Consider the following 11,641-nt stretch of genomic DNA (forward strand, 5'->3'; position numbering starts at 1 on the left):
TTAATCACTTCCAAGAATTATTATTATTTATTTAAATTTTGTCAAGTTGGCAGCTTTGCTGCGGAGCAGGCGTTGCACAGGTGTTGTTGATGTCGCCCAGTGACTTATGTCTCGGCTCGCCTTTCGGTAGAAATTAGGCAGCAAATTGCGTGACCGCCGAGTATCAGAGTGTCGGACAGCGCCAAGCCACAAGCGAAGCACCCGTCCGACCGAAGAATCCGGCGTCGGACAGCAGAGGACGCGCGCACGAGCAGGTAAAAGGACAAGGTGGACGAGATGTGGGTGGGGCTTGCTGCTGCGAGTCACAAAAACACCCATAACAGACATAGCGGTACCTTGCCGCTGCCGTGTGTGTGTGACTAATGCTGCACCGAGCACGGGACACTCGCAGACCTGCGTTTGTGTTTCCTCCGCGCGTAATAACTTAGTCCAATTATTATATTCGCGGGTATTAAAGTCGGTGCGCCGCCCGCCCGCCATATCCGATTATGTAGCTGGCCGAAAATAAGAGGCTCTCGCCTGCTCGCCCGCCCGCCCGCGCCTGTCCTACGTGTTTGGCTGTGTTTTTGGCAATGGTGTCCGAAGGGGTACAGCCGCGTACGTACACGGCTTACGTCACTATTGACTTTGCCAGTGTTAATCCCGCGCTTTTGGCGGTTTTCCGACCGCGAAACACGTACAAAACGCGTCCTGCCTGGTCTGCGTGAATAATTCTTGCGTTTATTTATTTATATTTCGGGATAGGGGAGAGATATTGTTTTTAATGTAAAATGTTTTCTTGATTTTATTTAAAAACAAACACCGGAAAGAATTTTGCGGGTGAATCGTGCTCTGATTGGATCCCCACTCTTCTTGATGCAAGGAGTGGGGAGTTATCAGCCAATCAGAGCGTCTGCGTGAATAATTCTTTAGTTTTTGAATTTTTAAGAGTGGTTTTTAGTTGCCCATCCTCTCCAAAGTGATAGAGAACCGTTTTAATTTATTTTCTTATTTTAATTTGAAAAATTCTTCGTCTGGATGGTGTTCTGATTTGACCCCCACTCTTCTTAGTGCAAGGAGTGGGGGTTTCTCAGCCAATCAGAGAGTCTGCGTGAATAATTCTTTAGAAATTCTTTGCAATATATTTCCTTTAAATTTAATATTAAAAATTCTTCGTCTGGTTAATGTTCTGATTGGGTCCCCTCCCCACTTTTATTGTTTTCACAGCCAATCAGAGGCATCATAGCTTGTTTTTCTTGTTTTGCAATCCTGTAGAAGCGTTTTTTTCTGCCGAGAAAGTCGTGTAAACAATTAACGAGAGTCATGCAAAGTCTTGGAAGTTGTGCAAATTCCGGGGGTGGGGGTGTCAGGCATCCCCTTTCCCCTTTATGCGTATTATATTATATAAGCCGCACGCGGATTAACAACACTTCTTGGGGGATCCAATTAGCGTACGCAGGCTTGAATATTGCGGCCTCGTCAGTCGTAATGCGTCTTTCTCCGCACTCGCTCGCTGCTAAAATCGTCGCTCCAAATGGCGGATTCGGACAAAAAGGTGCAGACCATTCAGGACATTTCCAGGTAGAAGGATAGTAAAATAAAATAAAAAAATCTCGTGCCAAGTGACCACGCCTGAAACTTTTAATCTCTATTGCGGTGTTTACATTGGGAGATAAAACGCGGCGAGCGAGCGTTCGTTCGTTCGTTCGTTCGTCGATATTGACGGCTTTAAAGGAGTGTTGAGCTTTAACTTGTGATTGCAGGGTGGCAAGAATGCTGAAGTTCATCAGGGGCAGGGGCCAGCAGCCCACCACCGAGAGGCAGCGCCTCCAGAGGGAACTGCTCAACTTTAAAAAGGTCTGACTCATCTTTTGGCACGGCCCCAAAACCTGAGACATGTTCGGCATTTCCATGAGTTTTCCTCGTGGAAGCAAAAATTTAACTTAATTTGGGTTAAATTTTATTTTAAATTAAAAAATTCCAATTATTCCTACATGTAACGGAGTCAAACCATTTTTAAGGTTCGTTTAATTAGTAAAAATAAATATTTTGATAATTTTTATCGTTATCTTACAGTGTCTAACTAATTAAATAAAAACAGAATCTATTTATATCCCAGAATTTTTAATTACGTCGTAAAGATAAAATCTAAAACTAAAATAAATTTCATTACAGACGGTCCAGCATGGATTTCCAAGCAAACCGACTGCTCTGGCTTACGATCCGATTCTCAGCCTGCTCGCGATCGGCACCGCCAGTGGAGCAATCAAAATGTAAATAAACCTTAAAGCTGCGTGTTTAAATCTTAATTTTAAATTGTTCAAAAATAGATTCGGAAAGCCCGGAGTGGAGTTTTACGGCCAGAACGAGGTTTCCGACGGTTGCGGAATTAATAAGATAATTTTCCTGAACGGCGAGGTTAGTTTTAATTAAAATAACGAGAGTTTCATCACGATTTTGTCCCGAAAAAGGGCCGGCTGATCACCATCCTCAACGACAACTCGCTTGTTTTGTGGGAAATCGAAGAGACCAAATGTGCCAAATTAGTGAAAGTTCGAGCGCTCGCCCTCGAGGGAAAGTGAGTGAAAGACAGAAAATTCAGTGGTTAGAATTTATCATATTTTTTGTCCAGGCTGAAGAGAATTTCCGCTTCTCGACTAGAAAGCGGAAATCAGCATTTACTTCTGGGAACGGAAGGCGGAAACGTGTACCTCCTCAACACCCGCTCCTTCCAAATGGAGGAAAATATCATCTACCAAGATGTCGTTATCCAAAAGTAATATTTTTTACTCTCTTGAGTAGTACTAATTCCTCGTTCAGTGTGCCTGAGGACTACAAAATCCGGCCGGGAGCCGTGGAGGCGCTCGAGGAGATGCCGAACAATCCGAAAAAGCTGTTAATCGGCTACAACCGCGGCCTGATGGTCTTGTGGGACAGAGAAGCTCAGCGCACCGAGCAGACCTACATCAGCACGCAGGAACTGCAGAGCTTCAGCTGGCATCCGTCGGGCTCCAAGTTCAAGTCGGCTCACAACGACGGCAGTCTCGTCACCTGGGACGCCTCCGTCGGGGGCCGAACGCCGCTCGAAGAGCCCACCACAATTTACGGGCCCTTCCCGTGCAAGCCCATCACTAAAATCCAGTGGCACGACAGCAAGAGGTTGGTTAAAAATTAATTAAATTGTATTTTGGGCTATAGGGATGTTTCCTTCGACCGGATTTTGGTTTAAAAAAATAATATATTTGTTGATGTGCGTGAAACCGAAATTTTATGGCGCTGGAAAGAGGGGCGTAACCCAGGGAATACGATATGGCGGTGCAGACACTGCTCGCCGCTCATAGGGGGCGTGGTGCGCCGCCATATTATATTCCCTCGGTTACGCCCCCCTCTTCGTCAGTCAATTTCGGCTGTTTCGACGATTAGTATTTTTTAATACCAAAAATTCAGTCAATGGAAACATCCCAATTAATTTTAAAGGTGTTAGGCTGATGTTGAATAATCTAATTTCAGTGAGGAACTGGTTATTTTTGGTGGTGGAATGCCGCGGGCGAGTCACTCGGACAGGTACACCGTGACAGCAATGAAGGGGACGGACGAGAAGCACGTAGTCTTCGACTTCACGTCTCACGTGGTCGATTTTCTGACAATAATGCCTGAGAAAAATGCGGCAGCTGGTGAGCACCCATTATTTCTAATTTAATTCAAATTAATTAATTTCTCGCGGAGCAGGTGGTCAAGCGCTGGTTGTTCTCGCCGAAGAGGAAATAGTGGTGATCGACCTGTCGGACCCAGAGTGGAGAATGATTCCGCTGCCTTACCTAGTGTCTCTGCACGCGTCCGCCGTCACTTGCCTGCAGATGGTTTCGCCCGTGCCCCACGCTCTGTGGAGCTATCTCAAAAAAGCCGGCCGGCAAAGCGAAGCGACCTACTCCAACAGCGCCTTTCCCATCACTGGGGGACATTACGCCAATGAACAGCCTGAAGGGGAGGAGGAAAAAGAGTCCATTCACGAGCTGCTGTTGACCGGACACGAGGACGGATCCGTTCGCTTTTGGGACGCGGACGGAGTGGCCCTGGCGCCGCTCTTTAAGTTCAGCTCGGAGCCGTATTTCACGACTGGTGATGACTTTGACGATGACATAGCCGACGATGCTGGTGATGAAGAGGACTGGCCACCTTTTAGAAAGGTATTTAATATTTCCTGAAGCCACATTTTCGTATTCCTAGGCGGGGTAAATAATGGTTTCCATAAAAAAAAATTTGTGGTGCAAAGTAAAACACGTTGCTTTTATAGCCTCTGCTTGCACGTCACAAATTGTTATTTGATCGAATTTTTTGGCCCTGAGGAATTGAATTGATTTTATTAATTTTAAAATATAATTTGTTCAGGTTGGATGCTTCGATCCGTATTCGGACGATCCCCGACTAGCTGTGAAGAAGGTAGCACTGTGCCCGTTCACCAGCACGCTGATTGTGGCCGGCACCGCGGGACACATTTTAATAGTAAAGCTGAAAAATCAGGACGAGCCTCCCAAGAAAATAATCGTGAGTGAAATAGTCACGAAACCTTTTTTATTTTATGATAAAATCTCGTCAGGGAACGGTGATGAACATCGTACGGGACAGGGACGGATTCGTGTGGAAGGGCCACGACCAGTTGAAACTGGCCGAGAGCAAGGGCAAAATGAAAAAGCAGGCTGCCCAGAAGGGCGCGACGGTGGAGGCCCTGGTGCAGCTGCATCCGCCGGCGTCCATCACGGCCATCACTCTACATTCCACCTGGGGCGTCCTGGCTGCGGGAACGGCTCACGGCCTCGCCGTTTACGACATCGTCAGACACGTCTCCATCCAGACCAAGTGCACTCTCAATCCTAACGGTACATTCCAGATGAATTATTAATTATTTAGAAATTAATTGGGCTTTTTTTAGACTTGTCTGGAGCAGGCGACACGCCGATCTCGAGGCGCAAGAGCTTCAAGAAGAGCTTGCGCGAGTCGTTCCGACGGCTGCGGAAAGGCAGGTCTCAAAGAAACGCCAATCCCAACAAAGCAGGCTCCCCTGCTGCCTCGCCATCCAAACCTGAAACGTGAGTGCCTACGACAAAACTAAGAGGATTTAAATATAAATGATTTTCACAGCTCTCAACCTGGAGGGGCTGCGGGAACGTCAGTGGCTTTGTCCAGACCTGTTGAGCGGCAGGTCGAAGCGAGGCCGGTCGAAGACGCCCTGGGCAGCATGGTCAGGTGTCTCGCCCTAGAAGACACCTTCCTCGTCAACCGTAAGTTCTACTGACTTAATAAAATACAGTAAAGCAACGGCCGAACACTTAATACGAGTTTTGGTATGCCCTTTACGAGGCAGGTGCTGGCTACCAAATTGTCATCTGAGTTTATTTTTTAGAAGTCCGGTCCTAATGACGCAGAATTTAACGGCAAATCTGATGAACGTTGGTTTTTTACTGTATGAGCCGAGTTAATAATTTTTTCAGCCAAAACATGCAATATTTGACACTTGCCAACTTTGGTTTTCGGTGCCCAGATGGGGCCCTATGGGCTGGACGGCCCCGATTCGAGTACCAATCGATGCCCCATGGTGAGGCGCGTCCGACCGTTTGCGGTTTTTCAGAATTGGACCATTTTTCGAAATTAGAAAATATAATTTCAGCCAAAGTTTCAAAAAAGTCGAAATTTAAAAAACAAATCAACGTGAAACTGATTTCCCCGGAAATTTAAAGGGTCTTATCAACTCCATTACACGTGCAGCTCCAACGCCGGTCTGCAAACCGATTTTAAGATTTTTGCGCCCATAGAATAATGAAAATTAATTTTTTTCGGTTTTTCGGCTTCGCGCGATGAGCAATTTTTACACGCGAAAATGGTTTTATTTTTGTTAAAATTCGGCCGATCGTCCGATCGTTGACCAAGACCCCTCGTCGGACACGTCTTAGAAGGGGCTTTGATCTGCGGTACCCTGATGACCTTTTTCAGGGTACTCCGCGCCCTGAGATTCGCTTAGGTGCCGTTTTTTTAGGGTTTTCAGTACTTTCGGGCACAATTTGGAGATAATTTGCGAAGATTTGTTACCCTTTCCCCACCGACCTTCCTCAGGTCACATAATTACAGTTTTGCCAGCGGCGTTGCTAATTTTTTTGAAATGTTTGTCAATTTCGCCGCCCATCCAGATGTCCGAAGGGGCCAAAGGGCGCAAGCCACTTTTTTTAAAATTAAAAATTAATTTTTTTACATTTAGTAATTAATATACTTTCTTATTTTCAGAGCAAGGAACGTCGCCGACGTTGTGGGCCGGGACAAACAGCGGCAACGTGTTGATATTCGCGGTGACCGTGCCGAAGGGAAATAAACGGAAAGACGAGGACGTTTCCTGCCAGCTGGGCAAGGAGATCCAACTCAAGCACAGAGCGCCCGTGGTCAACATCATCGTGTTGGACGGCATCGGCTCGCCGCTGCCCATCCCTGGGGAGGTGAACGCCGGCCTCGTTCCCGCGCCTGACATCGTCGGGCCGCACCGAGTAGTCATTTGCTCCGAAGAGCAGTTCAAAGTAATAAATAATAATTTTATAAGTCTTAATTAAATTAATTTATTATTTTGAATTTAGACCTTCACTCTTCCTACCCTGAAGCCGTTCTGCAAGAGCAAACTGACAGCCACCGAAGGGTCAATGCTGCGGAGAGCAGCTGCCATTCGTCTCACGCCGTCCAACGTCCGGGCCGAAGAAGCGCAGTACGCCTTGTTCGGCATCACAAACATGGGCGAAATCCTGTCGCTCACGCTTCCTGACCTCAGGAGACTCCTGGCTGTGCCGTGTATCAAGAGGGAAGACATTAAGTAAGTCTTTCTGAAGGAAAATCCGCCTCTCGGAATGTCGGAACTTACGTAAAATTTTTTCTTGCGTTCTAGTGAGGTTAGAACATCAAAATTTGGGTCAAAAGATGGATAATTTGACGGCAAATAATTGTTGTATTCGCAAAAATTAATTTGGAATATTTTAAATTGAAATAGATTTAAAATTTATTTTTAAATGTAGAATAATTTGGAAACTAGATGTTTAATTTATTTTTTAAAAAGGGTTTAAGTGTTACCCTAAGGGTTAAGAACATGCCTAGAAATTTTCAGGGTGGTGAACCTTTTAATTTTTTAGATGCAGAGGGTCAAAGGTAAATAAACGGATATTTTTTAAGTTTGGGGGAAAATTAAAAAATTTAAAACGTTCTATTGGTTGATTTTTACCCTTGAAACAATGTTTTGGGTCCCGTTGAGGTCACTCAAGACCATCAGAACAAGTTATAAATCGTACCCTGGCGTCAGGGTAGCCCTCAGAATTATCAATATCTTCAATTATCATTTTGTTTCAACTTTAATTATGTCGAGAGCTTTTAGAAAAATTTCTTTATTACAATTTGACCTTTTGGGAGCTATCAGGGTGCTCAGGGAACGATATTTTATGCATGTCAGGGTCATTATGTTAAATATTAAATTTAATTGTTTCAGTGGCATCTCGACGCTGGGATTTTCCCGCAGCGGCGAAGCCATTTTCCCTGTGTCGTCGAGCGAACTGCAGAGGGTGAGCATGGCGACGCAAAAGGTGACGGAGCTCAAGTGCCACCTGACCAACATGACGCGCTGCAAGCCGGAAGCGACGACCAACGGCACCACGAACGGCGACGCCGCGTCCGAGAGTGGAGCTTCGGAGGCCGGTAGCAAGAAAGGTACATCGCAAAGGTGACTCGCAACTATGCGTGTCGTGTGCAACCAAAACCAGACAGCATGATGCCTCCTCGAAATCGATCATTTGTGGCATGAGTTTCGTCCCAAAGTTCCGAAACCCCTTTTTTTGCTCGCAGATTTCCTATTTTTTCTTGCTGCATGGAGTAAAAAGAATTTTCTTTTTGATAGAATGATTCCAATTTTGGCTTTTGTTTCAGATGAGGCAACTGGAAGCGCGAGTCTCAACGTTTCGTCAGGAACAGAAGAACAGCTGGAAGTTAGCATGGGAGAGCTCACCTTGGATTCGGTCAAAGATCATTTAGCGTGAGTCGATTCTTTTCCAAGGAACGCCTAAAACTAGGTGCAACACTTTTAACTGTCTTAAAAGTGTGCCTCTGTAATTTTTGTAACTAAGTCATATTTTTTTAACCAACAAACCTACCCAGTAAAGAAAATACAACAAAATTTAGAATTTTTTTTCTATTTTTTTCTACACAAAATAAGTTGTTTAAAAAAAAATCGGCGATTAGGTCTAAAAGACGCAGAATCTGATGAACTTAAGCTTTTTACTCTACGATCCATAGGAGCTGAGTTTTAAATTTTTTAATTTAAAAAAAACGCGATTTGTGACATTTTAACTTTTTAATTTCGGGGCCCTATGGGCCCGACGGCGCTGATTAAGGTACCAATTGATGCCCCTTGGTAGGGCGCATCCAGCCGTGTGTGGTTTTTCAAAATTAGATCTTTTTTGAATTTTTTAAAAAAAAAATCTTATTTGCCGAAATTTTGAAAAAGTCGAAATTTTTAATGAATTCCGCCGGCCATGTCTCGGTCTAGGTCAAAAATTCGAATGAATGGCTCCTAAGTTGACGCGAAATTTATCTAGGATCATTTTAAGACTAAATAAGAGCTGATCTGATCGAAATCCTACGAGAAGATAATTTTTAAACTTTGAAAAACGTGATTTTTGCACTGCCTCCATACGGATTACATGGGAAATCGATTTTTTCCTGGACGGGGGATTATAATGGGTTCTCTCCTAATCCATCGCACGCAAGGAACCGCCGTCGGTCTGGAAACCGATTTTCAGATTTTTCATGCCCATAAAAAAATTAAAATTAATTTTTTTCGGTTTTTCGGCTTTGCGACGCGCAAAATGGTTTTATTTTTGTTAAAATTCGGCCGTTCGTCCGATCTTCAAGCACGACCCCTCATCAGATAGGTCTTGGACGGGGCTTTGACCTGCGGTACCTTAATGACCTTTTTCAGGGTACCCCGCGACCTGAGATACATTCCCAGGTCGGTTTTAATGCTTTTTCACCAATTTTGAGCACATTTGGTGATAATCAGTGACGATTTTTCATCCGTACTTGTCACCGACCTTCCTCAGGTCGCGCGACCTGAAGACGTTTTTTCCTGCGCCTCGACGGACAGTTTCTTGAAGGGCCCGAGGGGCTTGTTGATCCTTTAATGCCTGATTTCTATTTCCATTTATCAGTATGACTTGATTAAAAATTTGAAACGGAAACAATGTGCAGCCCCAGCTCACCCGGAGTGACGACCTCGACCCCAAAGTCCTCGCCGAACGCCAACAACTCCACTGCTATCAATTCGTCGACGCCGAACGAGAAAAAAGAGGCGGCTGCAGCCTTGAAGAACGGCGGCAACAGTCAATCGACGGAGCAGAGTAAGTTTAGTCGATTCGCCGGCCGTATCCTTGTGCATGCACCAATTTCCCCAAATTCCGTATCAGCTTTTAGCCTGTATGTACACGTATTCTAGCGTCTAGTCTAGCTTTTGTCGAGAGTAGTCGCGGATAGCTGCTAATGCATAGCGTGCAATTGTGTGTAGAAGTGCTTGACACCCCGCCCGACGTTGTTGATCAAGAAAATGATGCAGAAACGGCAACGGCGGCGGCGGCGGCACCAACACCCGAGCCGCACAGTGAGGTCAGACTCTCCGCCATGCTTTCCCGCTTTCGGTCTTTGGTGGAGGAATTTAGCAAATTATTCTGTCTATCAACAGCTCTGATTAACATCGCCCTCTTTCCCTCTCCATTAATCGGAATAATATGATTATTTAATTGTTAATTGTTGGAGTTAGTTAGTTGGTTGGTAGTTAGTTGTTGCCTTCGAAGGACAAAAATTCGCTTATTTGAATTTTGAATCCTGAAATCAAGAAATTTTTAATATTTGGAGCTGCCAAAAGATTTCATTTTTTAATAACACGTAACACAAACTAAAGATTAATCGATTCCAAAGCCAATATTTGGTTTTTAATTGTATTTAATTTCCCAAAACTCATTTGATGGTCCTAGAAAACTGAAAAACACATTTTTAAATACATTTTAACCTTTTTTGTGTCCTTTGAATGCTAATTATTCTGTAAATATTATTAAAACTTAACCAATAATTCCTTACTGCAATTTACAAGGCCAGAAAATCGCTGACCATGTGGAAATTTCCCCGATATCTCTCTGTCACGATTGGAAATTTGGCCGATCTTACATGTTACAATTTCCAATCACGACAGAAAGAGAAAAAATATTTTCTGAAAAAACCAGCGGCACAAAGACTAACAATTTTACTAATAAATGATTGTTTTTTGACAACTTTTGTAACAAAGTTGTCTTCGTTTTTGCAGATTAATGGCAGTGCAGACGGCAAAGCTCCTTTGGCAATCTCCGAGGATCTGTGAGAGCTACGCGAGCGTCCGGCTGTCTCCTCCTCGCCCTGACCTGAAAGACTTCACAGTTATCCAACTTTTATGTTATGGATCTTAATTTGCATTTGGCGGCACGCATTTTGGAACCGGCGTTGCGTGTTCTTTCGTATTTTTCATTGGACGAGAAAGAGAGAGAGAGAAATAGAGAGAGAGAGAGCTTTTAAAGTTTTTTAACTTGGAGAAAAACGCTTTTAGTTTTCATAAAATGCAACTTAATTCGTCTACTCGACCAACGATTTTTCTCTTAAGTAGAAATTAAATTATAAAATGTGAATTTGAAAGGTTCACACGCCTCATTACTTCCTATTAACTTAAAATCGGCATCTTTAACCCCATCTGAAAGGTGATAGTTCGACTTCCCAAAGTTTAACACGAGAGAAAATAGTAAAAAAGTTGTTTTGCATATATCGTTTGTTGCACTGTAAGAGTTTGAATAATTAATTTAAAATAATATAAATGGGCTGACCGACTCTTTTGATTTAATTATTGCTGTACATAATTGCGCACCCTTAGACTGGTGGTAGCAGCAGTTTCGTCGTACCATGCAGAAATTTGCAGTTATTTTTTTAAGAAAGAAAATTATCACGCTTCAACCACAGCAGCTAACAGATATGGTGATCATTTCATAGAGGAGCTATCAAAGTATCTAATTTCTGTGTACTTACGAATCGTAAATTAATTTAATACTTAACTAATACAAAAACGGAGAGGTGTTATATATTATCTGTTTTCGCCTGACAGGAGGAGAGATATATATTAGTTATTATTAATTTTGTTAAAGACATCATCGATAGACACACTTTTTTGCCATGTTTTACGAGAGCATCACCATTTATTATACATTTATAATTGTAACTTTTGTTCGTCGTAATAATATAGCAGCGCTTCAATCCCGATCCACTCAATAGTATTATTGAAAAGTGCATCAAATTGCTCGGAAATGTTTAAACGTTCTACATTTGAATAACATGATGTGTTATTTTGAATAAACTGAAATTTTTAACCTATTTTCGCTTGTTTTATTCGTCCAAAACTGTTTAAAGACTCTTTATTGAGCCAAATTTTAAATTAAAAACCGTTATAAACATCACTGGAAACCAGATTAGCACGACGCACACAAGTATGGCGTCGCTTTGGGTTGCACGGCGCTTTGAAACGAGTAAATAAACAATAAATAAATGTGGTTAAGAAGTGATTTCAACAAACAATTTT

General features: G+C 43.3%; 1 protein-coding gene across 6 annotated transcripts; it reads left to right on the forward strand.

The window, feature by feature from the left end:
* Nucleotides 1–50: 50 nt before the first annotated feature.
* On the forward strand, nt 51–11,436 carry l(2)gl (LLGL domain-containing protein l(2)gl). 6 transcript variants are annotated; one of them, XM_065496127.1, is made up of 20 exons: nt 51–254; nt 1,743–1,836; nt 2,155–2,252; nt 2,310–2,397; nt 2,451–2,557; nt 2,612–2,755; nt 2,800–3,138; nt 3,490–3,653; nt 3,709–4,166; nt 4,369–4,524; nt 4,577–4,856; nt 4,910–5,066; nt 5,119–5,258; nt 6,256–6,539; nt 6,597–6,826; nt 7,490–7,707; nt 7,924–8,029; nt 9,244–9,392; nt 9,557–9,654; nt 10,349–11,436. In XM_065496127.1, the coding sequence occupies exons 2-20, from the start codon at nt 1,753–1,755 to the stop codon at nt 10,400–10,402; spliced, it is 3,354 nt and encodes a 1,117-aa protein (XP_065352199.1). In that variant the 5' UTR covers nt 51–254; nt 1,743–1,752; the 3' UTR covers nt 10,403–11,436. The 6 variants fall into 6 exon arrangements, with proteins under 6 accessions (XP_065352199.1, XP_065352200.1, XP_065352198.1 ...); XM_065496128.1 differs by lacking the exon at nt 51–254 and adding an exon at nt 396–416; XM_065496126.1 differs by lacking the exon at nt 51–254 and adding an exon at nt 1,386–1,560.
* Nucleotides 11,437–11,641: the final 205 nt, after the last annotated feature.

This window comes from Cloeon dipterum, chromosome X (genome assembly GCF_949628265.1).
Source record: "Cloeon dipterum chromosome X, ieCloDipt1.1, whole genome shotgun sequence".
Classification (NCBI taxonomy): Eukaryota; Metazoa; Arthropoda; class Insecta; order Ephemeroptera; family Baetidae; genus Cloeon; species Cloeon dipterum.